Below are 26,340 nucleotides of genomic sequence, written 5' to 3'. Positions count from 1 at the left end.
TTATATACTATCAGAGCTACAATTCTTTTATTTGATCTTGTCAGATATGGGCATTTATATGCATTTCGATGTATAATCAATTGAAATGTGGTCACTCATGGTGAGCTACCGAGATAGTAGGGAACATTTGATAGTGGGATTAGGAACAGATATACATTGTCCTATATGACGGACTAGAAGCTTATGTTCTGGTTACTGTGCTTGAAATGTCATACAGCAGGATGATTATATGCCCGTGTGAATCGACCGCTGAGAACTGATACTCGGAATCTTGCACCATTCCCTTTCCTTTGAATTGGACATATGAAGAAGCTTCACATATTAATAGAGTGGCACTTCCCCTACCTAGGCATGTAACCACGATGTCATTGTCCGTGACGTGAGGCAAATCGGCGGCGAAGTTAAATGTACACCCAGCCTAGGGGTCTGTCTCTCCTGGGAGCGTACCTCACAGACGCTACTTACACCTCTGTCTTACATACAATCACCTGCAACTTCACGGAGCCTTCCAGTACCTTTCTGACTGCATAGTTACTTGTCCATCATCAAACGTTTCATTACTTAGGTCCGTTCGAAGAGAGCCTTATTGGGTGCTCTCGCCACTGCGGCCCCCATCATCGGATTATTACGTAGGGTTTGAGAGAGAATAAGGTATATAACCCGGCTAGTATTACCAGAATCACATTCCTGAGCTCAAATATATTGACATTGTCGAAGTCACAGGCTCCAATCGTGCGTATCCTCTCTCATTGCCTCCCAAATGACCAGATCAGGAAGCCCTTTTCTATTCGTATTCGACGAATTTCCTTCTGTTTCTTATAACACTCAAGCTGCTAATGCTTAAGGATTTCAGATCTCAATCATGGCGACAGCACGACGTATGAATATTGGCTCGCCGCAAGCCTCTGCGTTCACTGATGAAGTTAAACCCGAATCGGCTGCAATAGTTTCCGAGATCTTACAAGACGATTTGGAGAACCACCACATATTCTTTGGGCCCAATAAATCCCGGAGTAAGTTGGGTTTCTTCTTCCCTCTGATCTGGTAAAAATAATTGGAACCGCTATATGGCATCCAGTTATACCCAGTGTACCTAGTAACGTTGCTTCTCGTTACGATTAACTCATTCTGGAAGAAATGCCTCGCTGATCACTGGCAGATCAACTGTCGATAAAGACCCTGACATTATATGCTCTTGGGGCAACGTCTGAGGAACTGCTGACTACTTACAACAGCAACAAGAAAAATCATGATCCGGCGCTTCCCGTTGACGAATATGTTGTCCTAGCCATGAGTGACAAGAACAAATTCAAAGACTTTCTTGGTGATGATGCGAATTATCCACACTTCTTGGAGTTTTTCCAACGCGAGATTGAGTCGAAAGGTTTAGAAAATACTATTCGTGAACATCTGTTGGCAAGAGATGAGCACGCCAATGGTCTTCTGGTCAGGATGTTTTCTGGTGAGCTATTGTCAAAACTTAAGACGAGGATATTCCATGATAACAATTTCAGGGTTTATGCACCCATTGATTCGCTTTGGTTTTGGGATCGAATGGGGACAACCTGCCTTGGTTGCCTCCTCTCTGGCAGAGAGCTCTATACAGGAGCCGATCGTCGGTGAATATCTGCTGCGGGCAGAAAGGACTGCGGATGGTTTGCCCGAAGATAAGAAGACATCAGACGCTATTGGGCTTTTGGATCGGATCCGTGACGACGAGAAACTTCGTGGTGCGGCGCAATGGACAGACATCAGCAAAATGAGGGACGGGATTCTGAAGCGTGCGCCGGATGAGATAAACAAGTACGCGAGCCAGTATTCTGTGCGTCCAGATCGGTTAGATGAGGCTGTAGCGCAAATGATAAATGCCGTAGGTTAGTGACACTCGGGCAATTGACTACCCTGCAGCCGAGCCATATCGATATTGAAATGACGTGAAATCGCTGACGAACCTTTTGACTCCAAAGCTTACATGACCGGGGGTGCTCAAAATCCGCCAAAACAGGTCAAATTCGATTTTGCCTTTATACACGCCCTTACCGCGTCCGTTTTCTTCCAGAGTATCAACTCTCTGGCCTGTCTGACGACGGCGGACAAGGTCCGGTTGCTCGAGTGGAAAGTCCGCTGCGACATGTCCATGTACGCGGCACATAACGCACCGAAACTGGTTCTCAGTCCGATTATAAATTACGAAGATGAGCGAGACTGGAGAACTATGTTTGACATCATCATCAAACGGCCCGAGGAGGATGTACACACAGCGAAAACATTGAGAGCAATTGCTAATGGCCAGAAAATTTGTGCACCCTTTGAGAAAGGCGGGAGAGACAGGGGTTTCTTCCTTGTAGACAGCATGTGGTTAAAAATGGCCAATCTACGTAAGTTGAAATCCCCAACAGCTGCAGCCTCTGAACAGTGACGCTCAACGGAAGAGACTTGCGGTGCCTGCTAACCTTGATATTGCACAGTTATTGATTCGCTCAATAATGAGCAGCCATGGGTTGCCATGTCTGGTTTCGAGCAGGCATGGCTACACATGCAAAATCAATCCGGGATGTAGGGGAGCCATGCATCCTCTGCAGACAGCAGCAATAACTAGAGCCATTGTCGGAGGATTATTCAGACAGCCATACAGGTGATATGAATGGTTAGGGAACCGCATTAGAATAGGCGGACTTCAGAGCGTCAGTGGGATAAAAGTGAATGTAGTGAGGTCAGACACGAAAGGAGATGAAACAAACCGAAAACAAAAGGAGGGAGTCAGATCCGAACTTGTCTCAAAGGCTGCAAGGAGCTTTCTCCCTTGTGGATAAGAAATCATATATAACTCTTTTTGATTGAATAAATGTTACCAGACTCAGGGTGATCAAGCGTATGAAAATATGACAATTCCATGCTGGTTGTAGTTAGTTAACTAACTAGTTAGTTAGTAGTAGTTATATTACTAAAAACATACTCTCAAGATGGCGCTAGATTAAAATAGAGCCTTGAATTCCATACTTTAGTCTAAGTAGTGGATCCATCGAGGCGTAACTTTGTTGAATGTTGAGGCTTCGAGTGTTCCAGGACACAGAACATGTTGACAATAGGAGAAGCTGAGGAGAATGAATAATATTATTTGTTGTATGGTAACCTGGAAATGCTTGTATCAATATCATCAATGAGGGCTGGCGTTTGTCGCAGTTAATGATTATTATCCCGTCCAGGAGACATATTATTACCATAATTATTGTGGCGCAACGAAGCGGAACGAAAAGACGAGAAGATTTGCGGTGTTTGTATCCGATCACGTGGTGATTACAGCCGCCCACGCGAAGGTCCCCAACAGCTTCCATCAGAGCTCTCCCTTGATGCTCTCTGGATCCCTTTCTTTCTGTTGACAGTGATTTGCTCTGTGAATACAATCTGGCTCGCATCGTGGGTATCACATCAAAGCAGCATGGCCGGTTCTCCGGAAGATAGCAAAGCTCCTGAGCAACAGCAACAACAGTCGCAGCGCTCCTCCCCGCCACCCCAGCCGAAGTCATGGCATGAGGAGGAGAATCCTTTTGTAGCGTTTCGTCGCTACGCCGATGAACAGATATCGTCCGTTCTCCAATCTGTCATGGGTCTCCCGTCAGCCGTCTCGCAGCCAACAGCAGACCACTGGATGATTTTCGCCGACGATAGCAAGTATAAAGACAATACACGACAAAGACGGAGCGGAGAGGGCGATAACGCTGGGACGGATCCGAGTCGCAAAGATGGTTCCTCGATGGATACACACTATGAATCAGACTACGATAGATCGTCGTCGAGTTCCAAATGGCCCAGATGGTCGCGCAGCTCCGACTATGATGACTTCGACAGATGGCGCTGGCACACCCATCGCTCCCGGCCGTTCGACTTCTTCAGTCTTGATTCCTTCTTCGACAAACTCTGGTTCGATGATCGCTTCCCTTTCTCCACCGGCCTTTTCAACCCTTTCTGGGATACATTCGAAGAAGCTGAAGCGGGAGCCTGGCCCATCCCATACCTCCTGTTCAGTCCTTATTCGCCCTTACATCTAGAGCGCCAATCTCGACTTCGTGCAAATCGTGACAAGGGTATCGTCTCTTCGCTCTTTTCGTCGTTGAACATTTCCTCGGGAGAAGATCCAAAGGAGCCTCACTGGCGTGACGCATTCGAGGATTTACTGCGTCTAGAGAATGGCAAGCCTATGCTGGATAGAGACACGGAATCGTCCAGGAGAAAGGAAAAGGGCAGCAACTGGTTACGTGGATTGGTGGAGAGAGGAAGCCTTGGAGATCGTTGGAAGTATATTCCTACGGCCAATGGCAACGGTCACTCGAGTATGCTCTACGGAAGCCAGGCCCAGGAAGAAAACAAGGATAACAAGCCAGCCCTGCCGTCTCCTGAATCGAAAGAACAGGTTCAAAGGAACACTGAAAGATTTGAACCAGTAAGCGAGCTGGATCTGTATGACAGATTCCTCCAGGATATCGAGGCACGAGAGAGAGAATTCTCCAGAGAGTTCTCCCAAAGTCCTCTGCTTCGTCTTCTTCATGAGGAAAGGCAGCGGTACCGCGATGAGATAGAGGAAAGGAGACGCAGGCTGCAACGCATTTCAAAGATCGACGGCTCACAAGATAACGAAAGCTGGCTGGACCTCATCTCGGGTGGAAACAAGCACTCCGTTCCTGAAACTACAAATGACACCGCTGAGGCCACTGCCGTCAACCCAGCGACTGCTAATGGCTCAACTGCCTCGCCATCTTCGGTTGTAGTGTCTACCATGACCTCCACAGAACGGCGGACCCTCCCAGACGGTACTGTCCAGACGAAGACCGTCAAGACGAAGCGTTTTGCCGACGGCCGCGAAGAGAGCAACGAATCCGTCGAGGTCCTCAACCCCCAGCATTCCTCCCAGCAGAAGTCTGAGAGTGGTGACTCCCAGATCTCTGACAAAGCTTCCCGAAGAGGCTGGTTTTGGAAGGAGTGATTTATCATGTCAGGTTTACCTCTAGGCATTCTCAGCCTGGGACGTCCATTTTGATGCAACTACTTCACGAATTTCCTTTGTCTGATATTCTTTCGCCACTCACTTCCCAATGTTGGCTGCAGAACAATAATCTGCCTTCCTTTACATTTCCTTGGCTTGCATTCTAGGGGAACGGTGCTATGGCGACGGCTTTGTTTTGGAATATATCTATAAGTGACAAATTGAACATTTTCTTTTTTCTGCATAGTTCAATATGGTACTATATATGTAAGAGCAATTCATTTTCAATCTTCGTAGATTATGGCCGTGAACTTGAAGTGTAAGACATGTATGAGCATGATGACTATCGACTACTCAGATCTCACCAACGTTCTTCGAAACCATTGCTCTGTCTCTTCAACGGCTCTTCGCACTGAAGCGCTCTGTGCAAAGCCATGACCCTCTCCCTCGAAGATAATCAACTTCACATCTCCTCCCTTTTCCTTGATGACCTGCTCCATATCTTTGGCCTGGTTTGGGGGAACTACTTTGTCCGCATCGCCCTGCAGCAGTAGGAGGGGACTCTTGATCTTATCCGCGTTGAACAAAGGACTGCGTTCCTTGTAGACACGGTTTTTCTCATCCTCACTCATTCATCGTCCGCCCCTTTCGAAGACCAATCCAAAAAGATAATGACTTTCGAATCGGTGTGTATCCTCCGCCAAGGCTCTCAGGTCGCCAACTCCGTACTCACTGTTGCCGCTCGCGAAGACATCAGGATAGACGCACAGCGCTTGCAGTACAGTATAACCGCCTGCACTGGGGCCCATGATTCCGGCTCGAGTACGGTCAACTTGCCCGGTAGATGCGAGATACTCCACGCAGCTGACTGAATCGTCCACGTCCAAGATGCCCCATTTACCGTCCAATCGCTCACGGTAGCGACGTCCGTAGCCGGTAGAACCGGTATAGTTGAGCAAGGCCACCGCGTACCCTCGGGAAGTCCAGTACTGATCCCTCATAGCCAAGCCTGGAGGGACATGACTGCTCGGCCCGCCATGGGCCCAGACAATCAGAGGCGGGAGGGAACCTGGGGTACCTTGATAGTTCGGATTCTGAGGCGGTAAGAAGAACGCATGAGCTTGTTCCCCTTGGGCTTCTCCATATACTCGGGGAAAAGAGATATGTCTGGCTTCTGAGAAGAAAGTAGAAAGGATCGGGTCAACTTCTGCAGATGTCTTGATGAGTCGTTTATATGAAGGATTAGCGAGGTCCAATTCGTACAGGGAGTTGGGAAATCGCGCTGTGCTTCCGATGATGGCGAACTTGGTGTCGGTTAGCTTTCTGAGAGCATTGAAGCGAATTTCGATAAGATCTGAATCGAGGAATTGGAAAGTTTCCGTCTTGAGGTCAATGACTACCAGACGGTTTGCAGCTCGGATAGTGACTGCTGCTAGGATGGTCGTGGCAGTCATAGAGGCGTAGGTATAGCTTTTTCGCAATTGTCAGCAAGAATACCAATATTATTATCCCAACCTAGTGACCCATTGCCTAATTACCTTCCCAATGCAGGGTTCCTTCCTGAGAATTCGACCTCTTCCAGTCCCTTCAAATTCACCCTCCTTGCCGCCGAGGCCCCGACATCGAGACGATATAGCTGCCAATAGCCCGTACGATCACTAACAAAGAACAACGTCCCATCTATACCCCATCTAGGCTCGAGAATACTCTCTTTAAGAGCCTCCCCTGCAATATAAACAGGTTTTTCAATTTTCCCATCACCAAGCCAATCCGCTACATAAAGCAGGGATCCTGTCCAGGGCATATCGGGATGACTCCACTGCACCCAGCAGACACGCTTTCCATCAGCGCTAAAGCGTGGGTTTGAGTAGAAATCCGCCCCTTCGGCAATTACATGTTGCTTTTTTGTAGATATCTCTATCGCAATGACTCTATCGATTTCGTCACTGCCTGCTCCTCGCTCCTCGACGGCGAGGACCCAATTCGGCTCCGAAGCGCAGACATGAAAATCCGCATAGCGCACTGGTGTTGTTGGCGAGCTGGGATCTACATCGATAATTGGTTTGACTTCTCCTGATTCCGGAGATAAGATATACACTCCTTTCGTTCTGCCATCAGTGAAGATCAAGTCGCCTGTAGCGGGGTTCACGATGAACGGTGTCCCGCCGTAGCCGTGGATAGAGGTCTGGGCACTATATTCTGCAGGAAGGACATCTCTGCTTGTAATATCGCCAGATGGTGACAAGTCATGTTCGACGATGCAGCAACGGCCTCCTTCAGCGGGGCGGCCTTCGAGATGGTATAGCCTCGAAGAGGGTTCCTTGTATGTGTTAGCTAGTGTAGCACGATTGAATTTGTCCTGAAGCGCGCTCTTAATAGGGGATACATACATACACATCCAGCCCGAGAAGTGAGACAGAACGTGCTGATAGGAGATGGCTGGATATAGGGCTTTCCCACGTTCCGAAGGGTGCAGGCTTGCGTTCGGTTTGAGGTACCATGCTGATGATTTTGGTATACTACCGCGTATTTCGTATCTCTTGACAAGATAGTTCTGTGCTACTCGTCCATGGATTGTTTATCAGCAGGAGTGATCGATGGTACGTTCCAGGACTAGTTGGTTAACTAAGAAAGATCTTGGGGCTGGTTCATCCGTAAGTGTGCCTCTTGTAACTACCCCGCAGCAGAAGATAAGCCAGATGTCCTGACTACGAGCAACCATGACAATTTAAGGGTTGGGTTCCAGTTTTAGATTGAATACGAACTTTCATTATTGTCCCTAGAATTGCTCCTATTTGAGAAAGCAGGACCGTCGTTAAGTTGATCAAATTTTGTGATAGCGGATCGATATTGCCGATAGCGATAATCTGTATTATTTAAATCCCAGGATATGCAAGTACCAATAGGATGAAATTCTTGGAATGGTTTTCTTCAAAATGTAGTCGAAGCAAACCAGGGTCAAAAAGGGAAACCGTAATAGATAGGGCTAATAACTCCCCGGCGATCTACAACTTACTCCAAAATAGCCTTCGTGACTCGATCCGAGTGGATCGTTTCTCCCAAGAATCTGCACATTGTCCTTCTGGCGTGGTAACAAGCTCAACGCGTAGATATGCAAGCCACCTCCTTGAACCAGATTCGCGGGATGTCTATCATCACCAACGTGGCCGCTGTTGTACGGTGGATACGGCGACACTAACGTTGCAAGGGATGGCAGATTCCATTATTATCCCGGGACTATCGACAATCCAAGGGTTCTCAGCAACGCAGGAACAGGTGGTAATTCATACCATTTAGGAGTTTATTATTATTTGCATTGTACTCTGTCTTGTCTATTCTTATCATGAGAATAATTTCAATCTTACTACCTCTATGCTAAATATATCGTGGTACTCGGTATATGGAGGTCTTTCGCCTTTTCTCGGCCTTCATACTAAGCCTCTTGACAACCAGTCCAGGGTGGAAGAAGGGATAAGAGAGGGGGAGGGGAAAGACTAGAGGAATGGAAGCTCCAAATCACTGTCCAGAGTAAATAAAAAAAATCAAATACCTACTAAGGACAGAGAGGAGACCTTTCTTTCATACTAGCCCATTTATTCTCCACTGGAATTGCACTTTAATTCTGAGATAATAATCATAAAGAAGGGCAGGATTTCTCTTTCCATGATTCCTCTCAGTTTCTGAGCTTCCTTCTCGACCACTCACTATGGCCGTTTCAAAGGGATTGCTGGGAACCCAATGGCGTTCATCAAGGACGTTAGTTATCGCTTGTATCAGTGTCGCTTTGTTTTCTGGTAAGATCATACTTAGTTTCTTGCCTCAAGGTGCTTCGCTGACATCTTTTTTTAAAAAAAATTATAGATACTTTTCTCTACAGTTTCATCGTCCCGATCTTAAGTTCCATGCTCAAGGACCGCCTTTATATCGACCCAATCCACACTCAATTCTACATTACTGTCGTTCTGGCCCTCTATGCCTTCACTTCGTTGATCGCCAGTCCCATCATTGGGCATTTCGCAAACCGCAAACCGAGTAGAAAGAAGCCATTGTTGCTGTCATTGATACTATCTTTGGTGGGAACTGTTCTGTTCGCCTGTTCGCATTCCTTATGGATTTTCTTCTTCGCACGTATCCTTCAGGGCATCGCTGCCTCCGCGACCTGGGTCATTGGTCTGGCCACAATCGCGGACAGAGTCAGCGAGGATGACATTGGGAAGGTCATGGGGACGGTAAATTCGTTTATTTCAGCGGGTTTCATTGTCGGGCCTGTTGTCTCGGGCTTCCTGTTCGAGGCGCTTGGATACTGGCCGACCTGGGCCGCTCCATTCGGTGTGCTGATGCTGGATTTCATCGCTCGTCTTCTTATGGTAGTAGAGAAGTCAGACAAAGAAGTCCCGGCACGACCTCCTTCTTCTTATTCTTCTTCTTCTTCTTCGTCCTTTTGCTCCTCGAAAGGCACGATTGCTACTCCATCCTCCGAAGCAACAGAAGATCGACCCCTTCTCTCTGAGACCGGATCCTCATATCACTCCTTCCCAGAATCAATCCAGACTCAAGATCCACCAGATGATCTCACACCAACCCCACCACGCAGCTTCTATCGCGATTATCTGAACAAGAGCCGAGTACTCACAGCACTACTCATTTCATCTCTTTCAATCTTCATCTCTTCCACCCTCGACACCACACTCCCTCTCCACGTCCAAGAGGCCTTCAACTGGGGAACATCCGCTACAGGACTAATGTTCTTCTGCCTCCAAGCCTCTACTCTCGTCATAAGCCCCTTATCCGGGTGGCTGTACGATGTCATCGGTCCCAAATACCCCATCACAATCAGTCTAGTCTGCCTGATACCCTTGATCTGGGTATTAGGGATTCCTGGAGCAGAGCAGTTTCCCTCGGCGAATGGAGAGATTATGGGTCCGACTCTCTATATTACTGCTGTAATTGGGATCGGGGCCATCATGCCGTTTATCAATGGTATAGGAATGTTGGAATTAACGGCCGTCGTTAAGGAAAGACAGGTTGAAAATCCACAAGTCTATGGTCCTAATAGTGGGTCTGCGCGTGCTTATGCTTTGAATGGTCTCCTGGTGACTCTGGCTATGATGGCGGGGCCTATAATTTCGGGGACGCTTCATGGGACTGTCGGGTATTATTATATGAATTCGGTGTTTGGTGAGTTGTTTCTTTTTCTTTTTCTTTTTCTTTTTCTTTTTCTTTTTCTTTTTACGTTCTTTTTTCGCATATGTAAATGGGGTCAGGATCTAATATTTGATTATAGCAATCGCGTTAATACCTCTACCGATCCTTTCGTTTTTGTTTCTTGGTAAAAAGTATCCTCGACAGGCACGAGGTGTACTTTTGGAGTGAAATGATACCTTTTCTTTTTCGGGGGGCATTGTGGGAAATAGATTTTTATATTGTATGTACTTTTAGATAGATAGACGTGATACGGTATACGTTGGCTTCGAGCTTCTGCTGAGATTGTGTCTTTCCGTGGACCGGCTTTTGGCTTTTTCGTAAGACTCGGTCTACACGTAGAGTGACCTGGTGAGTTAACTAAATTACAGTGAGAAGGTTGATATGTCGATTATTAAGACTTTTACCGTCTTTCTCATATTCTAGAGAAGCTGCGTCCGATGCGCTTTATATAAACGAACCACCAATGAACGCCGTCTGATATGCGAGAAATGTACTGTACATAGTTTTTGATCGTTATTTCAGTTCTCGTCTCAATTCCTCCATCTCCTTCTTCCTCCGCTGGCGGTCTCTCTCCATCTTCCTGAACAGCGGATGATGGCCGACTTTGTCTTTGAGCTGTTTGTTCCTGCTCTTGTTGTATTCAATGTAAGCCATGTCTTCACCTCCAGCAAGTCCACTAAGCGTCGCAGCGCTACGCTTGACGCCACCTTTCTTGCCACCCTTGGCTTTAGGTCCGCCAGAACGCTCACTGAAGAGATCATCCGTAACATGCTCAACTTCTGCGGAAGTCTCGTTCTGCAGCATCACCTCCTGCAGGAGTTCACGACGCTCTGCAGGTGTGGCATATGCGAGACCCTCCAGGTTCTCAATACCCTGGAGATGTGTGATGACCTTGAACGCGTAGCCTTGGTCGACGAGGAACGCCTGCCGCTTGGAAGAGTAGAACATCTCGTCCGTATCTTTGGACACGAGGGAATAGAAGAAGGCATTGAAACCCTCATCATTTCGACGCTTGGCTCGCAGAATACGGCCGAGACGCTGCGCCTCCTGGCGACGAGAGCCATAATGCGACGATATCTGAATAAGACAGGTAGCTTCGGGTAGATCCAACGAAGTATCACCGATCTTGGAGAGGAAGATGGTGTTCACCTGCTCATTATGTTGGAAGTTCTCAAGAATGCGCAGACGTTCGTTCTGCGGCGTACCACCGTAGATATACGCCTTGTTCAGCTTCAATGCGTACCGCTCCAGTGCGTACACGTTATCAGAAAAGACAATCACTTTATCGCCTCTCTTCTCGTGATAGTCAATGAGGTACTGACAAGCCTGGAATTTCCTCGGGTTCATGATATACAGCAGTGCTGCCTTTCTGGATTTCTCCCTCATGTACTCCGAGTAGAATTCCGTGGTCATGGGACACCAGACTTCCGCACACTGGACCTTGGCGATATGGCCTTGATCGGCAAGTTCCATCCAGTTGGCTTCGTACAATTTCGGTCCAATCAGGAAGTTCAGATCCTTGATCTTGTCGTCCTCACGCAGTAGTGTAGCCGTGAGACCCAACTTGGCCTGACAAGCGATGGCGGACGTAACCTTTCGGAACATCGAGGCGGGGACGACATGCACCTCGTCCAGGATCATCAGACCCCATTCCCGTCCTTGCAGCCAATCCATCATCTTTTCAGCATCGTGGGAACGAGCTCTCGTCTGAGAGACCATGGAGTATGTTGACACAATGATACCGGTGGACCTGCGGAACTTCTCCTTGTTGTCGGACGTGAAGATAGCGATGTCGCTGGGGTCGATGTTTGACCAGCGCAAGAACTCGTTCCTCCACTGAACGACAGACATTGAGCTGGTGCAGAGGACGATGGTTCCCTTCTTGATAGTGCAAGCTGCAGTGATACCGACAAGCGTCTTTCCAGCACCACAAGGCAAGACGATAATTCCACTTTTAGCTCGACCATTACCGAACATCTTACTCAGACTCTTTTCCTGGTAGCTTCGAATCTGCGCATTCGGCTTCAGGTCGATATCCAGGGTAGGGTTGATCTCATCGTTCCGGAAGTCGTACTCCTCCAGAGCGGGACAACCCATCGCCTGGCATCGAGATTTAACAACTTCCACCGCACTGTTCGGTATTTCGAAACTGTGGACCTGGGCCTGATCATCGTCATCATCCTCGTCGCGCAACGAGACGAGAATATCATCCTCTTTCGGTTGACCTTCATTGCCTTCCGCCGTCTTCTGTTCCGCCTGCTTGACTCCCGCCGCATCTTTCGTTCCTGGAATAACCAACCCACCCATTTTGGGGGCAGCTTGCTGGGTGATCCCCTCCGACCCTTGCAACCTCTGAGGACCGATCACCTCATCCTGCAAGAGCATCTGCAGCATCGCCGGGTCCGAACTCTCGACGAAAAACCGATTGTGTTTCAAAACGACCTTGATCTTTCCGTAGGATTTGGTAAAGTCGACAATAAATGACTTGATCGTATCCGGAAGAGGCGTCTTGGACAACCGGTCCAGGAAATTGATGATGTCATTTGGAAGCAACCCGACCGAGACCGCAGCGTACAGACTGTTTCCTGTTAACCGATACTCGTGTAGATGTGTAGGTCGTGACAGCGGTTCAGCGATCGTAGTCAGGAAATCCTGCGCCTGGGGCGCCAGTGGCGAGAAGCTCTCCAGCGTGATGGTGCCCTTGAGCGGCTCGATCCAGAGAGGACGATTGGCATGATCTGGCTTCAGTGGCAGAGACGAGAAATCCTTGTATCCGAAATGAGGGTCTTCCCTCTGGACAGCAGCCTTCTTGTTTCTGCTGAAAGATTCGAGTGAGAATTTCTCGACGACATCTAGAACAGAAAAAGAACGCCAGCATTAGCACTTCGTAATTTTCCGCAGAAGGGAAAGTACTCCGTGCTAACCTTTCAAGCTGCTATCTTTCCCACTCACTTCCTCTTCGTACTCGGAGTAGTCGTCGTCGCTGTCGATGCTATGATCCGGAACGGGAGTCGCACGCTTCGACGCCCTGCCAGCCGGGCCATCTGGCCGGTATTAGTCGACTACTCCTTCAGTTCGCATTAGACAGGGATATCCTTACTGTCAACGGCTTTCCGCTTCACAGGCATCCTGCTTCAGCGTTTCCAGATATTCAGTGGCAAGGGAGAGTCCAAGAAGAGTAAGCAGGTCAACGAAGGGACAGAGCTCGAACAGGCTGCCAGAGCCTCGAAAACAGCAGAGGCAGCGTCCTTAACGGATCCCTACACCCAGAGACTGCACAGCACAGCCGGATATCGATGGCAGTAGTGAGATAGATGTAGAATAAGAAAAGAGGAACACTCATAACCAGGCGACTGGTTATCAACTCATGGCTTAGTTATCGATCTCCGGCCGAGACGCGGGAGCCGCAAGCGCTTTTTGGCCTCTGGTTGGTTGGCCAGCGCTGCCGCGGTAAAAGGTTCCTCCGGGCAACCAGAGCTCACCGTTCGGTCCTGACGTAGAAGAGTAGGAGTTAGTTTATTTCGCCGATACAAACTACAACTCATCTCGTCTGAGCATCGACTGACTGCTTCCGGCAAAATGAACACGGTATGTGCCCTCCTCTTGCCTGTGTAAGATGATACACGAACTAATTGTCTTGTTTAATCCAGGTCAGATCTACCTGGTAAGCCGCAATTTCTCGAGAAACTACTCTCTGCTTCCGCCGAGCTTCGTCCGGAGATATCTGACGAGAATTTGATCATTGAATAGGTTTGGCTGGGGCGCCCTCTGCGTTGGTAAGAATCAGTCCATCTCCAATGCCTTTTAAATCTCCTCCCTGGTCGTCATTAATTATCTTCGCTCCTTTGTCCTCTCCTATTCCCCTCAAGCTCCATACCGGCTGTCTTCAAGCAGACCCTCTCAGAGTAGTGCTGACATACGAATCCTTCTCCCCTTTAGCTGGCGGTGGTGCCTACTACTTCGCCAAAAAGTCCATCAATGCCGACCGGGCATCTCGCCATGAAGCAGAACTGAGACGCAAGGCCTCCCTGGCCGCCGCTGAGTACCAGGAACGCCGCAGTGCCCCGACACCTCCCACCCTGTCGTCCGCTCCTCCGAATAAGACGCCCGTGCCGACCGACGACCCCAGCCTGCAGCGCGCTAAGCTAGCCCAGCAGAATAACGTGTCAGACGTCGCGGGTTCCCCGAGTTCGGAAGCTAGCAATGACCCCGCGCCGACCCGGCATGAACCCGATACGGATGCGCAGCGCGTGCTGGAGAAGAGTAAATATGAAGCTACGGAGACTTTCCGGCCGCCCAGGGGTAACCGGTTGAGTTGAGTGGAGGGACGAGGTTTTGTTTGTTAGTCCAGAGTGGTTTGTCCAGAGTGATCAGGATCACAAACTCCCAGAACGTCTTTTTTCCCACGTGTTGATGTGGCGCAAGCTGTACGATGATCCGATCTGTAAATAGCAATGTTGAATCTGCTCTATTTTTACCCTCCGTCTTATATAATAATCCGGGGTTGTTTTAACCCCAAAAGGCACCCTACAGCAATCCGGGGCTACCGAATCCGGTAATTAGCTCTAGCGGAACCAGATAAGAATGCAGTCGGTTACGATTTCATAGTTGATATTATTAGTTTGTCTGGAGCAATGCCTCCATCCAGTCATGGTTCTGTGTCCCAATGAAACTGGCGACAGTGTAAAGGAATATAAAGGAATACTTGACAAGAAACGCCCACCGAAAACGCCTCCCTCGTGATCGTCAAATGTGCAGGAATGCTGTTATGCGGGTATCGCCTGTGCCCATGCAGCAATCAAAGAAACTGGATCAGTAGCTCCTAGTAACTAGCGGAACAATTCCGCTGCGAGTAGTAGCACCTAGTTCCAGTAACAAAAAGCGGTGCACCCATCCTGCCAACGCCGTCCGTATGCCGCCTTCAAGTAGAAGCATGCATCATCAACAGAGCGGCCTGTCTTCTGGAGAACAGGTCGGACTGTTGGAATTCGTAAAAATGATGGAGTGGTCATGACAAAAGAAAATAAGACATTCATCGGTGGTGATGTCTAGCGAGCGTGGAAGCAGAGCGGTGGGTGGGATCTATAAATAGATTGCGGGGTGAGCAGGTCCTCTTTTGTAAATTCACACAAATCTCCAGAAATGATCCCTTCAAAAGCATTGCTTTTTGGGGTCGACGAGGCGGCTTGCGCAACGATCAGGAGCAGCGTGCACTCACTTGTTGTGGTTGGGATAGCCCAGGCTCTTCTCCCGGGAGCTCTCGATGGCCGGCGGGATGAAGGGGAGCACCACGGCGGAGGCGATGCAGGACGAGGCAACGAAGCGCGAGGCACGGCTGTCGGGACGAGGACGACGAGCAGAGAAGTGACGGATGGTCGGCCGGACGCAATTGACAGTGATGGCCATTGTTGCTTTCTGGAGCTCGATTGACAGGGGAGCGAACTGGAACTGGAGCAAAAGTAGGTGGTGAAACTGAAGGCGGGATCTAGTTAAGTACGCAGGAGCTGCGCGAATGTTTCTCTGTTTGTCTCACGCGTCTGGTAGTTCTTCACTGCGAGTCTGAGGAAAATGTCAGAGTTATTGGATTTGAGAACAGGGGGTCTCCTGCATTAACTATATAGGATGAAACATGGCGCCATCGGCCCTGTGACCGGGCCTGATGACGATAAGTACACCAGACGGTGGAGAAGTGAAGCCGGTGGGGAGCAGAGGGGATGGGATCGTCCAGGCCAGTTAGTTACTTACCGGCACTAAGATAATCAGTGAAGTCAATCAGTGTATGGTACCTCGTTAGGAGTCTGGTCTCTGAAGGATAAGAAAGGCAGAAAAGAGGGTCAATAATAAGGGTCTATAAGATTAAGGGACAAGCACCGGAATTCCAATGGCTGCCTGTATCTCCGTCACGCCATCGAGTGGCTACACTAAATAATAAACACTTGTCCAACTCGTTTCTCTCTGCGGGGCTGCCAGAGATCCGAACTGATTAGATCTTTCTGACTATGCAATAATATTTCATTAACTACTGACTCTACCATAGTTAGACCGCTGGATGTGTCCCTGGTACATACATCAGCGCCTGATGGGCTGATGGCGGCACGCGCGCATCCCGACAGCCTCTCCAGTGATCATCGTCGTCGAGGCGGTTGTCTGTTCCCCTGGGTCGGCGTCAGGCCACTTTCTGAACGAAACAGCCGGCATGTAACAATTGAAACTCCCGTCCAGGCAGAAGTTCTCATTCTGGCTTCCCACTCCGGAACTCGTTTTCCTTCTCCAGTTCTGCCCCTCGGCCCCTCCAAACAAAACATCATCATCGTCCCCTCCCAACAGGTATCGATAGTTCCACTCCTACTACCATAATAACTACGTGGTCCTAGATACTTACATATGATTGCATCTTCACCCACCCTTAGGACAGGCACCAACTCAACAATCTGCCCTCTGGACTGACGACGGAATCGCTGCTCTCCGTCCGGAGATCGCCCCGCAACGCATCAGTCCCCCACTATGGTACTCTACTTACTCGGGCTTCCCTCCGTGTGGGACAGGCGGGAATTCATTATTCGCCGTAGATAATCTCAACACAATCCACGCCATGCCGCAGCCAGAGTTAACATCTATCCATCCGATGGAGATCTGAAGGCCCCAACCAACACTCTGTCGGGAAATTGTCTGAACCCACGCTGAGGATGAAGGTGTTCATCTGCCCGGTACGGATCCCTCTTCCTCGAAGCTTTTCAACTATCCGCAACGGAATTAATGATCGGAATATTTCTCACCGTTCGATGGTGCGAGAACTCAGCCAACGCTGCGATCGTAATACTGACCCATCCGTCCCCATGTCTGCCCAACCCACGCCACAAACTTTTGGCCTGTCCCACTTAAGTACTGTAGCCTCTTCACTTGGGTTCCTGACAATATCAAAGTACCTAGATTATGCACATATTAATTATTGTTCGCATGCGAATGATTATCATTATCTGCGGTCATGATCACATTAATACACAACACACATGCAGCCGCCAGAGTTTGTAGTATGGGAGCAATATGTCACTGTCGCAGATATTAAACAATATATTAATAACTCCGTGGCAGCTATTAGAGACATTATTTGCATTAATACTTATAACCTTTTTCGCACGCTATGGGCGTCATTACCTGTGCATGCCGCTTTACCCCATTTGGATAATCGGGATGTACGCCTCTTAAATTTTCCCGAGCTCAAGCCACCATCAAAGAAGCCGGGCTAGCTCAATCGGTAGAGCGTGCGGCTCTTATCATCTTGAATGGTTACCGCAAGGCTGCGGGTTCGACCCCCGCGTTCGGCTCAATTCCGAACAATTGACCACTTCTTTGTTTTTTTTTGTCTTTTCTCTTTTTTATTGATGCCTGCGTTTCTTATATCCGAGGATATCATCTACGATAGAGCACAAGGAGTTATACTGAGTTACACTTAGGCAAAGTTGTAGCCACCCCTCGAAAGTCTTTGGCAGGCGTCTTCTGTCCGGTATAAGGTCAACTTAGACAGCACCGATCGCCATGCAGTATTCCGAGAAGACTAGAAACTCCTGCGTTCGTGGATGTAGAAACTTGTCAATCCAATCCTGACGCCATTCACTCTCGTACCAGCAGGTGTAGAGAGCTTTGCAGTACTCCCAAAAATCTGGATACCAGCCTGACAGACCCCAGTCGACGATTGCAATGACTCGAAAGGGCGCGGTCGAGGATATCATGATGTTAGCTCGATGAAGGTCGGCGTGTGTGAATTTAATCTCTCCGTCATCAGGCAAGAGGTCTCTATAGGGATCTTTAAATTTCATGGACGCCGGAAGCCGCGACTGGGGCAAGGTAGAGAACCAATCGTTGAATTCCTTTATGTTTGGGAATGGCCCGGCTTCTTTCAGATGTTGGAAGACATAATCGGGAGCTTTTTGGCGGTTGATAGATCCTAGACGGACAAATTAATACCAGCAATGAATCCACGTCCAAGTAGGTCAGGGCGTACCAATGTACTTGTCGGAACCTTGGCTAAGTTGACGTAGAGACGTTGTGATTTCGTATAACTGATTGCACATCACTTCTTTGTCTGCGCTTTGAATATTATCCCATCCATCAAGTAACGTCTGACCTTCGATGAGCTGCATATAAATGAATACGTAGCCCTTGTCGTCTACACGCCATCCGAAAAGTTCAGGAACCGGCACAGTGCCTTGAAAGGCCCGCTGAACCATCCAAAGGCACTGAGCTTCTTCAACAGTAACGTAGTGACCAAGCTTGACGAAGATGTCTGGGTTTCTGAAGATGATAGGTTTTGGTTTAGGCATCGTGCCTATATCTGTTGACAGGGCCCGGACTTGTGCTGGCGTCGGCAGCCGCTGGCCGGGAGTCTTGAAGAAAGTTGAGTCCAGAATGTCCATCTCCAGCTTTGAGCCATCGGGGGGCCGCGGAGGAAGAAACGATCGAGTCTCCGTCATATTGACTGATATGAAAGTCGGAGCGTGGGGATGCAGTGAGACAAATTTGTCTGGGGCACACAGGAACATTTGGCTAGCAGCTGATTAGATAGGGCGACCTGTTAGAGTAGACCGACCCACTGGAGCCTCGTCTGGTCGGTAGGAGGCTAGGAGCATTTCACCTCGTACCTAGGCTCTCCTCGCATTTATATCCATAAATTTTCTAGGCAATATCGACCTCTCCGTCATAAGGAAGGTCTTTCCGTTCTGCTGTAATACCAGAAATGACCATAGAAAATGAAATAGGTTCGTGAAGAAATCGGGCGACTGATGATTACAATCAAACGCAGGTACGTGGTAGCCTAACACTGCTCGGCGATTTCGAACTGCATGGCACTAGATCCTATCGTCAGACTTCATGTTCTCTTACTTGCTATGCATCGAACAAAGATGTGGATGACTGTGTTCCAGGGTCCAAATATGGAACTCCTAGAGGGCGCACGTTAATGGCTTCCAACTCTGTGGATATGGCTATCTAGATATAAACTTCTATCGAACATGAACCGTGAAGAGTATCATATTAGGTAGAGCTATATAGCAGAGTTCCTATTCGGGTCATCATTCGTCGATATTTACTCGTAACTAAGCATCACTACTGGATGCATAGCTAACAAGGGCTTTCATGTGGTTCCGGCAGACCTTAATACTGCTTCAGGTCAAGTGTTTGGTTCCAAGAAACAAGCGTTTCACATCCCTAATTATCTCTAGCAGCCACTTCTGATGTGGTCTGCGGAGGTCAAAAAAAATAAAAAAAGAAAGCCGAAGTGGAAATGTCCGGAATTGAGCCGAACGCGGGGGTCGAACCCGCAGCCTTGCGGTAACCATTCGAGATGATAAGAGCCGCACGCTCTACCGATTGAGCTAGCCCGGCGGCTTTGATGCATCGGCGATCCTTAGTTGAATTTATTAGGAACAACCACTCGATATTCACTTGTCTAGATTGCTGCAGAGTATGCTCCGCTAAGTCCTCGAAGTATCAACAACTACTTTTATAAACACAATACTCATGCATGTCATTTTGTAGTGTCCTAATGATTTATATACAAGGGACCAGAAAGAGGTTGTCATCCAACATGGTGCCATGCAATACTGTTGCTGTGTGGCTAAAGTATACCATGTGCAGGAAATATATATCGAACGAGTACAGGGCGGCGTGCATTAACTACAGCTGGATCAGAAGCCACAATTAGACGGCCGCTAGAGACTGACAAATCCATATCTCTGTCGCCAAAGCCCATACCCAACAAAAGAAGCATTACCGGCCAGACAAATATCGATCGTTGCGCTGCAGGATCACGTGCCGCAGGCGGGATCGAGGAGGGAGCTCCGACAAGAAGCTCAAGAATTCGCGACAGCTCCCCAGCTTATCTTGACCTTGATTCCTGGCCCATGGAACTCCTTCCCTCACAGTATCGTTTCCACTCTCGATAAGAGATGGCATCCCATCAGATCGCCATCGCGAAAGCGTCCTTCTCAGCGGGACTCCTACGCCCCGATCCGACCTCCGTCCCTCGCGACGAGATCACCGGTTTCCACTCCGCGCTGGACAAAGCACTGTCGCATTGCTCTCCGGCAAACATCCAGGTCTGGACAGTTTGCGCATTTGGTTCATCGATACGAGGACAAGTCTTACTGATCGTATGAGTCTGGTCATAGACCTGCAAAGCATGGCTTCTTAGGAATGTTGTCCAATCATCCAACAGGGTGGGAGTGCTGGGCAAGTATCTCGTTGTGCTGTCCGAGTCATTCAAGCCCACGGATGAAAAGTCCAGAGAACCCAATCCACAGGGTCGCAGAGAGATATCTGGAAAGCGCAAGAGGTTACACATCCTCTACCTACTCAACGACCTCTTCCATCATACCAAGTACCACTCCGAAAACAATGTTGCCTTCTCGACGGTTACGGGAGCGCTGCAGCCATACATTATCGACCTGATCGGCCAGGCGGCAGCGTTCGACCGCGAGAAGAATCCCAAGCACCACAGACGACTGGACGAGTTACTGGATATATGGAAGGCCAACGGATACTATAGCTCGGACTATGTCGACAAGCTCCGAGAAGCGGTCCGCAACTCAGCATCTGTTGATGCCATCAAAGCTTCCGTGGGGATTAGTGATGCCAATGCAGATGTTGCGAAAACGGCTACGTCAAAGGATGTTCCTTTCGTTATGCCAGCCACCCACGGAGATGCGTCTACACCGTATTACGACCTCCCAGCCGGGAACTTGGTTCCCCATATTATACCCGACTCGACGGCGCCTATACGGCCGGACGCCGTGAAGCCACTGCAGTTCCTTGCCGGGCCCGCAGACCAGAAACTGGTAACGGCCCTCAAGAAATTCCTGAAGGATGTTGATCGCATATACGAAAATGACGAACCGGAACATGATGAAAACACTGTCATCGACATTGACGAGATGGGCCAGACGGTAGTCCGAGACGAGACTACCGGTGAGATCGTCGGAGGAGAGACGTACTACGGATGGTCCCGTGGGTTCTGCGAGCAGATGAAAAAGAGGAGCGGGAAGATTTCAAGAGGCCGGAGTCGGAGTCTCAGTCGGAGTCGCAGTCGCAGTCGCAGCCGCAGTGGAAGTAGGAGTTCAAGCAGGAGTCCTCGAAAGCGTCGTCGTTACAGTGGCAGTCCTAGCAGCGATGGCAGACGCCGCTCACGCTCCAGGTCGCAGAGCAGTTCTCCTTATAGACGTCGTTCCCGACGGCGCCACTCCTATTCTCGTTCACGGAGCCCTTCAAGACGCCGCTCCCGTTCTCCATCCCGGGAGAAGTCTTACTCTCCTCGACTAGCATCGCCTCCGCGATCCTCTTTCCCGCAACCACATCACTCATATCCCCCACCACAGGGAATCCCCATCCCTCCCCCCCCAGGCCAGTTCCCATTCGCCCCTCAGAATTTTGTCCCTCTGCCTGGACCGGGCGGATATCCTATTCCTCCGCCCCCGCCCCCGCCCCCGAACTATCAGGGCCCATGGCCACCTCCACCTCCGCCTCCACAAGCAGGAGGAGCGTTTCCACCACCGCTTCCTGGTGGTATAGATCCTCGCACAGGAATGCCTGTCCCGGGATTTCCTTTTCAACCGCAAGGGGGGCAATATCTCCCACCGCCTCCTGGGCAGTACCCCGGATCTCATGCACCATGGGGCCATCAGCAACCAGGTGGCAGAGGATACCCTCCCCAAGGCCGTGGTGGATGGCGATAAGGATTGATTTTCTAAGTGACCATGCAATTGCTTGCATGCAAACATGTACATGTACCATACAATAGCACCCAATACCATGAAAGAAATGACAGAGAGGACATATAATAAGGCCATATTCAAACCAAAGCAGGAAACTACATGCAGAACAATATCTATCATCGGAACCAAATTTAACAATGAGAAAGAAATATTCCATATTATTCATTCTAAATCGAACTGACTATATAAGTATCGACACTCCATTCATCCTCCCTTTTCTTTCTATACTTGAAAAAGGGAAACAAAAAAAAAAAAAAAAGAACCCCAGATATCATCCTTTCCCTACCCGCTTCACACTCCCCTCTCAAGATCAAAAGCCATCAATATAAAAAAAAAACTAGTCGAACATATCACATATCCCCCTGCAACCAAACCATCCACTTTCCTATCCAACTCAATGCGAAGAAGGAGGAGGAGAAGGATGAGAAGGCGGCGGGTAACATCCACCAGTCACCGTATGCGGTCCGAGCTTTTCACAAAAAGTCAGTATACGCTCGAAGGTCAGGCCTGACAAATAAGAATAGAATGAAATAAAAAGGACACAACTAAACATACCAACTCAGCGCCCGAACAGCATGCAATTGTGTCCCGACAATCATAATCAGGGGCATTATCAGCGATATCGGTGCCTGTATATCCATTCCAAGAAAGAAATCGTTAGCGGTTTCTGTACATCAATTGCATTGCATCATATAGTTCTGTTGCATTCTTCCAACGCAATATTCTACTGCTGGAAAAAAGAAGCGAAAGGGGTTTTTTTTTTGGGGGAGAAGGAAGGAAGGATAAATTAAAACATACACCCCATCCCAAGAACACTCCCAACCTCCACACCACTTAAATACGGCACTAGGTCTCCCAGACCCGACAACAACGTATTCGACGCCTCCTGCAGCGTGACGCAGCACTGTCTCTTCGCATCTGCGGGACATGTCGAGATCTTATTCGGGTTTCCACTCGGGGTCGGTAGTAGATGTCGTACGTTTGAAGGTAGGGGCTTGAGCGATGGTGGTGCGGCGGTGACTAGGGAGGAGGTGGTGGTGACGACGGCGAGAATGAAGAGGTTTGATGAGAAGAGGTGCATTTTGACGAGGGGTTTGGTGAGATTTGAGCACTATGTGGCTTTGTTGCTTCTTTTGCGTCGTTTCTATTTGTTGCTGTGTTGTTTTCTGGTCGGATATACTTTCCTAATATCTAGTTCAGGAAAGGGATAGCCACGGGGGTATAAAGTAAGTGCTCGATCGAAAACGGTATGCAAAACGAAAAAAAAAAAAGAACGAATATCCAGATCAGCTACAATAACCAAGAGGAGAGAAACAACGAGATTTATCCAAGGTCATCGCAGCCGACGCGTGAGGGTTGGTTCCCTCTTATCCTTATTATCATCCCTTTCTTCGCTAGTCTCCAGCCACGCTACTCCATGCACGCATGCTCCTTTAGGAAATCCCGAGGAATGTGCATTTGATAAGTCGCGTCGCGTTGAAGAATGGAGACTCGGACTTCGCTATACCATACTCTACGATATGCCTGCAGAATATGGATGGATAACGTGTTAATGCATTTTGGATGGTGAATCTGGATTCATTCCGAGGTTAGATGAGGTTGGTTATACCGTAGATGGGAATAGAATCTTAATTAAGTAGTATATACAGTATTTCGACTACGCCTTCGCGGGTTTACATTCCGTTCGTTGATACCGTTAGATAGGCTTCTCCTCATGTCTTTCCTCGACCGAACTGGATCGTTCTCCATGACCGTTTTGAACGTCCAAGGCCAGAGCTGCGAGGGCTGTGGAGTCATTAATATTAAGTACGTACACTGTACCATATACGATGAAGCAAGGGGGTTATGACACCTTACTATACGGAGTAGAAGACCTCACTCAAAAGAATCGTGTATCAAAATGGATGCATATGATCGCTACGACACGATTCTTATGATTTTTTTTCTCTCGTTTCTTCTTTTTCTTGAACTGTCATTACCTATCATGAAATGATCACTGCGGTGAGCTTTCCAGTTACAGACCCGACCACCACCTCGTTTTTGCTACTTGAAATGGAAACCTCAGATCTTGCTCACCAGTGCCCGTAATGAGTAGCTCGTAGTCACCTTTCTCTGAGATCCAAGAGCTCCGCGTCTCGTCCCAGAAACTGGTAGCTACTCCCTTGTTCACGACTATTTCGACCGCCTTATTTCCTCCAGCTTCTAGGAAAACCTTCTTGAAGCCCTTGAGCTCGCGTACGGGGCGGCTGATACTAGAAGTTGTTGGTGGTATCACCCAGAGTTGGACGGTTTCTGCGCCTGCTGTAGACCCGGTGTTGGAGACAATCACAGATACCTTGATGTCTTCCCCGGCTTGTATACGATGCTTTTCCGGTGATACCGCAACTCTCAGAGCCGAGAGTGAGAAGTTAGTGTAGGAGAGACCGTAACCGAAAGGAAAGAGGGGCTGAATTTCGGTCTTCTCATAGAAGCGGTATCCCACGTAGACGTCTTCCCCATATAGAACGCGGCCTCTTTCGGAACGGAAGTTAAGGAAGGACGGGTTATCACGGAGATGTACAGGAAAACTGAGCGGTAGCTTGCCAGAGGGATTGACGTTTCCATAGAGTACATCCGCGATCCCATTCCCACCTTCGTTACCACCGTACCACGCTTGTAGCAATGCTTTGGCATCACCTGCCCACGGCATCGTAACTGGTGTACCGCTCTGTATCACCACCACGGTATTTGGGTTTGCTCTCAAGACACGAGAGATCAGTATATCGCTCCCCGGCGGCAAGCCCATATGGTCACGATCGTAACCTTCTGTTTCCCACTCCCCGCTCAGACCGGCGAAAATAACGACCTGTTCTGTCTTGGAGGCAAGATCAACAGCAGCTGCAATTGAGTCCTCCTGATTCAGAACTTTACGCATAAGTATCTATCACCGGAATCCCTTGGAAGACCGAGGGTGCGAAATTATATCCCTGTTCCGACTTGGAAATCACATCCTCACTCGTAATCGCAGGCATTAGACCCGACTGGACTAAATACGCAACGAGTGTATGTATATATATGATCAGAACAAGCGATTGGTCGTGTCTTCTATACATTTCATAGGCTGGAAGTGATATAGATATTGTTACTATTTAACTGTTCTACATCCTCTTATGGGACAACACCCTGATCGTGATGTTATATCAATATACAAGGAGAACCTGTTTACAAGGAACAATTAGACATAAGAGCCAGTTTCCGCATTTCCACATAGCTAAGCCACGCTTCCTACAGCTGACGCAAAAATTGTGCGAGCTGGGCCATCATAAAAGCAGGATCTCTAGGACATGCTTAATACTCAATGTCACACATTCTGCTGAGCCTTGACACACCCTCCACGAGTACAGATATATCGTAGCAGTAAACATCAATAAACACCCCAACAGTTACTCACATCTGCAATGCTGATCCCTCCACTCATCCTATATCTTGATGAGCCATAGCCTCAAACCATTCTCAACGAAAAGTGCTGCTCATCTTCTCGGCCTCTTCATATATTTTCTCCAGCAGTATGGCAATGAGATCCTCCCGTTGCTTCCCCAATCCCTCAGGAAGGCCTTTTTTAGCATCCTTAAATAGGACAGAAGCTATGGTGTCCAACGCTTGCAGGGATTGGTAGCACTTTGCTTGGTCTAGAACATATTAGCAATGAAAGGTATCAAGGAAGTTTGTAGACAATACCGAGATCATTCATCTCATCTGGGGTGAGGCCATATAGCATACGGAAAGATTTCCATTCAGTGCTATTCTTCTTATAGCGCTCAGTAACTACCATGGCATCAGACCTCACATCACCCCCGTGGATAACATCCTTGTTTAATCTCCGGATATCCTCATTCCGACGCTCCGTATCTTTGTTGAGGGCGTCTCTAACCCATGTGGAAATGGCTCTTTGACGGATATCCAGATGGCTCTGGCGATGGGCCTCGAGTTTCGTGATCTTATCATTCATTTTTGCCATATCTGCACGCATATGACGCATTTCCGCAAGCAAGCCGAAGCCATTTTCGTTAGCAGCTATTTTCTGCTCAGCGTCATACTGTAGCAACGGCGCTTCCTGGACCATTTTGTCCACACAGGCGTCACGAGGGTTCTCCTTATCATCGATAGAGCTATGGTATATAATCTGGGTGTTGTTCTATAGTAAAAACAGATTAATTAAAGCTTTCATGCAAGGAGACGCGAAAGGGACTCTACCGTTTCTTGTCGGTTGGGGTTTATACTAGGTGCGCTACGGCTAGGATGGGCCGTAGCAAATAATCATTGAGCGTAGTGACCAAGCTAGCTGCTCTGACTAAGCTGGCTGCTGGCGCTGACGCGCTGGCGCTGACGCGCTGGCGCGCTAATGAATAT

At 48.7% G+C, this 26,340-nt stretch overlaps 11 protein-coding genes and 2 non-coding genes across 13 annotated transcripts; 6 read left to right on the top strand and 7 right to left on the bottom strand.

The window, feature by feature from the left end:
- Positions 1-405: 405 nt before the first annotated feature.
- Positions 406-2,560, top strand: C8Q69DRAFT_513089 (putative HypA protein; the record flags this gene model as incomplete). The annotated part of the gene is made up of 5 exons (XM_028633306.1): positions 406-1,013; positions 1,160-1,462; positions 1,515-1,874; positions 1,968-2,378; positions 2,469-2,560. The coding sequence occupies exons 1-5, from the start codon at positions 863-865 to the stop codon at positions 2,558-2,560; spliced, it is 1,317 nt and encodes a 438-aa protein (XP_028489883.1). The 5' UTR covers positions 406-862.
- A 668-nt stretch (positions 2,561-3,228) lies between these two features.
- On the top strand, positions 3,229-5,219 carry C8Q69DRAFT_454188 (hypothetical protein). The gene has a single exon (XM_028629681.1). The coding sequence runs from the start codon at positions 3,440-3,442 to the stop codon at positions 4,979-4,981; it is 1,542 nt and encodes a 513-aa protein (XP_028489882.1). The 5' UTR covers positions 3,229-3,439; the 3' UTR covers positions 4,982-5,219.
- Positions 5,220-5,331: 112 nt separating this feature from the next.
- C8Q69DRAFT_484802 (Alpha/Beta hydrolase protein) lies at positions 5,332-7,482 on the bottom strand (the record flags this gene model as incomplete). Its single annotated transcript, XM_028631789.1, has 5 exons — positions 5,332-5,604; positions 5,638-5,849; positions 5,883-6,451; positions 6,520-7,287; positions 7,376-7,482. The coding sequence occupies 5 exons, from the start codon at positions 7,480-7,482 to the stop codon at positions 5,332-5,334; spliced, it is 1,929 nt and encodes a 642-aa protein (XP_028489881.1).
- A 795-nt stretch (positions 7,483-8,277) lies between these two features.
- Positions 8,278-10,469, top strand: C8Q69DRAFT_454183 (major facilitator superfamily domain-containing protein). Its single transcript, XM_028629680.1, has 3 exons — positions 8,278-8,775; positions 8,843-10,159; positions 10,266-10,469. Exons 1-3 carry the CDS (start codon positions 8,688-8,690, stop codon positions 10,352-10,354), a joined length of 1,494 nt encoding a protein of 497 aa, XP_028489880.1. The 5' UTR covers positions 8,278-8,687; the 3' UTR covers positions 10,355-10,469.
- C8Q69DRAFT_454179 (RNA polymerase II transcription initiation) lies at positions 10,470-13,568 on the bottom strand. Its single transcript, XM_028629679.1, has 3 exons — positions 13,287-13,568; positions 13,111-13,230; positions 10,470-13,038 (listed from the first exon to the last, which is right to left on the bottom strand). Exons 1-3 carry the CDS (start codon positions 13,312-13,314, stop codon positions 10,700-10,702), a joined length of 2,487 nt encoding a protein of 828 aa, XP_028489879.1. The 5' UTR covers positions 13,315-13,568; the 3' UTR covers positions 10,470-10,699.
- Positions 13,569-13,765: 197 nt separating this feature from the next.
- Positions 13,766-14,505, top strand: C8Q69DRAFT_441274 (hypothetical protein; the record flags this gene model as incomplete). Its single annotated transcript, XM_028628730.1, has 4 exons — positions 13,766-13,774; positions 13,837-13,850; positions 13,937-13,962; positions 14,126-14,505. The coding sequence occupies 4 exons, from the start codon at positions 13,766-13,768 to the stop codon at positions 14,503-14,505; spliced, it is 429 nt and encodes a 142-aa protein (XP_028489878.1).
- A 729-nt stretch (positions 14,506-15,234) lies between these two features.
- Positions 15,235-15,592, bottom strand: C8Q69DRAFT_503738 (hypothetical protein; the record flags this gene model as incomplete). Its single annotated transcript, XM_028632512.1, has 2 exons — positions 15,235-15,268; positions 15,405-15,592. 2 exons carry the CDS (start codon positions 15,590-15,592, stop codon positions 15,235-15,237), a joined length of 222 nt encoding a protein of 73 aa, XP_028489877.1.
- A 1,831-nt stretch (positions 15,593-17,423) lies between these two features.
- C8Q69DRAFT_t13 lies at positions 17,424-17,511 on the top strand. Its single transcript has one exon. It is a non-coding gene; the product is annotated as a tRNA-Lys (tRNA).
- A 192-nt stretch (positions 17,512-17,703) lies between these two features.
- C8Q69DRAFT_484799 (phosphotransferase enzyme family protein) lies at positions 17,704-18,657 on the bottom strand (the record flags this gene model as incomplete). The annotated part of the gene is made up of 2 exons (XM_028631788.1): positions 17,704-18,131; positions 18,189-18,657. 2 exons carry the CDS (start codon positions 18,655-18,657, stop codon positions 17,704-17,706), a joined length of 897 nt encoding a protein of 298 aa, XP_028489876.1.
- Positions 18,658-19,479: 822 nt separating this feature from the next.
- C8Q69DRAFT_t11 lies at positions 19,480-19,567 on the bottom strand. The gene has a single exon. It is a non-coding gene; the product is annotated as a tRNA-Lys (tRNA).
- A 398-nt stretch (positions 19,568-19,965) lies between these two features.
- On the top strand, positions 19,966-22,213 carry C8Q69DRAFT_454165 (hypothetical protein). Its single transcript, XM_028629678.1, has 2 exons — positions 19,966-20,282; positions 20,355-22,213. The coding sequence occupies exons 1-2, from the start codon at positions 20,131-20,133 to the stop codon at positions 21,910-21,912; spliced, it is 1,710 nt and encodes a 569-aa protein (XP_028489875.1). The 5' UTR covers positions 19,966-20,130; the 3' UTR covers positions 21,913-22,213.
- Positions 22,214-23,173, bottom strand: C8Q69DRAFT_454161 (hypothetical protein). The gene is made up of 2 exons (XM_028629677.1): positions 22,750-23,173; positions 22,214-22,580 (listed from the first exon to the last, which is right to left on the bottom strand). Exons 1-2 carry the CDS (start codon positions 23,030-23,032, stop codon positions 22,453-22,455), a joined length of 411 nt encoding a protein of 136 aa, XP_028489874.1. The 5' UTR covers positions 23,033-23,173; the 3' UTR covers positions 22,214-22,452.
- Positions 23,174-23,965: 792 nt separating this feature from the next.
- On the bottom strand, positions 23,966-24,736 carry C8Q69DRAFT_394293 (glycosyl hydrolase family 3 C-terminal domain-containing protein; the record flags this gene model as incomplete). Its single annotated transcript, XM_028627647.1, has 1 exon — positions 23,966-24,736. One exon carries the CDS (start codon positions 24,734-24,736, stop codon positions 23,966-23,968), a length of 771 nt encoding a protein of 256 aa, XP_028489873.1.
- Between the last annotated feature and the right edge of the window lie 1,604 nt (positions 24,737-26,340).

The sequence above is a fragment of the Paecilomyces variotii genome (genome assembly GCF_004022145.1).
Source record: "Paecilomyces variotii strain CBS 101075 chromosome Unknown C8Q69scaffold_1, whole genome shotgun sequence".
In the NCBI taxonomy this organism is placed as follows: domain Eukaryota; kingdom Fungi; phylum Ascomycota; class Eurotiomycetes; order Eurotiales; family Thermoascaceae; genus Paecilomyces; species Paecilomyces variotii.
Note: the sequence above shows the minus strand (reverse complement) of the source record. Positions and strands in the feature narration are given on the sequence as shown.

Bases quoted from the DNA above. Each gene is read 5' to 3' on its own strand.
- C8Q69DRAFT_454188 (XM_028629681.1), top strand. From the start codon at position 3,440: ATGGCCGGTTCTCCGGAAGATAGCAAAGCTCCTGAGCAACAGCAACAA.
- C8Q69DRAFT_454183 (XM_028629680.1), top strand. From the start codon at position 8,688: ATGGCCGTTTCAAAGGGATTGCTGGGAACCCAATGGCGTTCATCAAGG. The intron at 8,776-8,842 runs GTAAGATCATAC...AAAAAATTATAG, and splicing joins CAGTGTCGCTTTGTTTTCTG to ATACTTTTCTCTACAGTTTC. The intron at 10,160-10,265 runs GTGAGTTGTTTC...ATTTGATTATAG, and splicing joins TTATATGAATTCGGTGTTTG to CAATCGCGTTAATACCTCTA.
- C8Q69DRAFT_454179 (XM_028629679.1), bottom strand. From the start codon at position 13,314: ATGCCTGTGAAGCGGAAAGCCGTTGACA. The intron at 13,231-13,286 runs GTAAGGATATCC...AATACCGGCCAG, and splicing joins GAAGCGGAAAGCCGTTGACA to ATGGCCCGGCTGGCAGGGCG. The intron at 13,039-13,110 runs GTTAGCACGGAG...TTTCTGTTCTAG, and splicing joins GAAAGATAGCAGCTTGAAAG to ATGTCGTCGAGAAATTCTCA.
- C8Q69DRAFT_454165 (XM_028629678.1), top strand. From the start codon at position 20,131: ATGGCATCCCATCAGATCGCCATCGCGAAAGCGTCCTTCTCAGCGGGA. The intron at 20,283-20,354 runs CTGGACAGTTTG...CTGGTCATAGAC, and splicing joins TCTCCGGCAAACATCCAGGT to CTGCAAAGCATGGCTTCTTA.
- C8Q69DRAFT_454161 (XM_028629677.1), bottom strand. From the start codon at position 23,032: ATGCACCTCTTCTCATCAAACCTCTTCATTCTCGCCGTCGTCACCACC. The intron at 22,581-22,749 runs GTATGTTTTAAT...ATGGATATACAG, and splicing joins GAGTGTTCTTGGGATGGGGT to GCACCGATATCGCTGATAAT.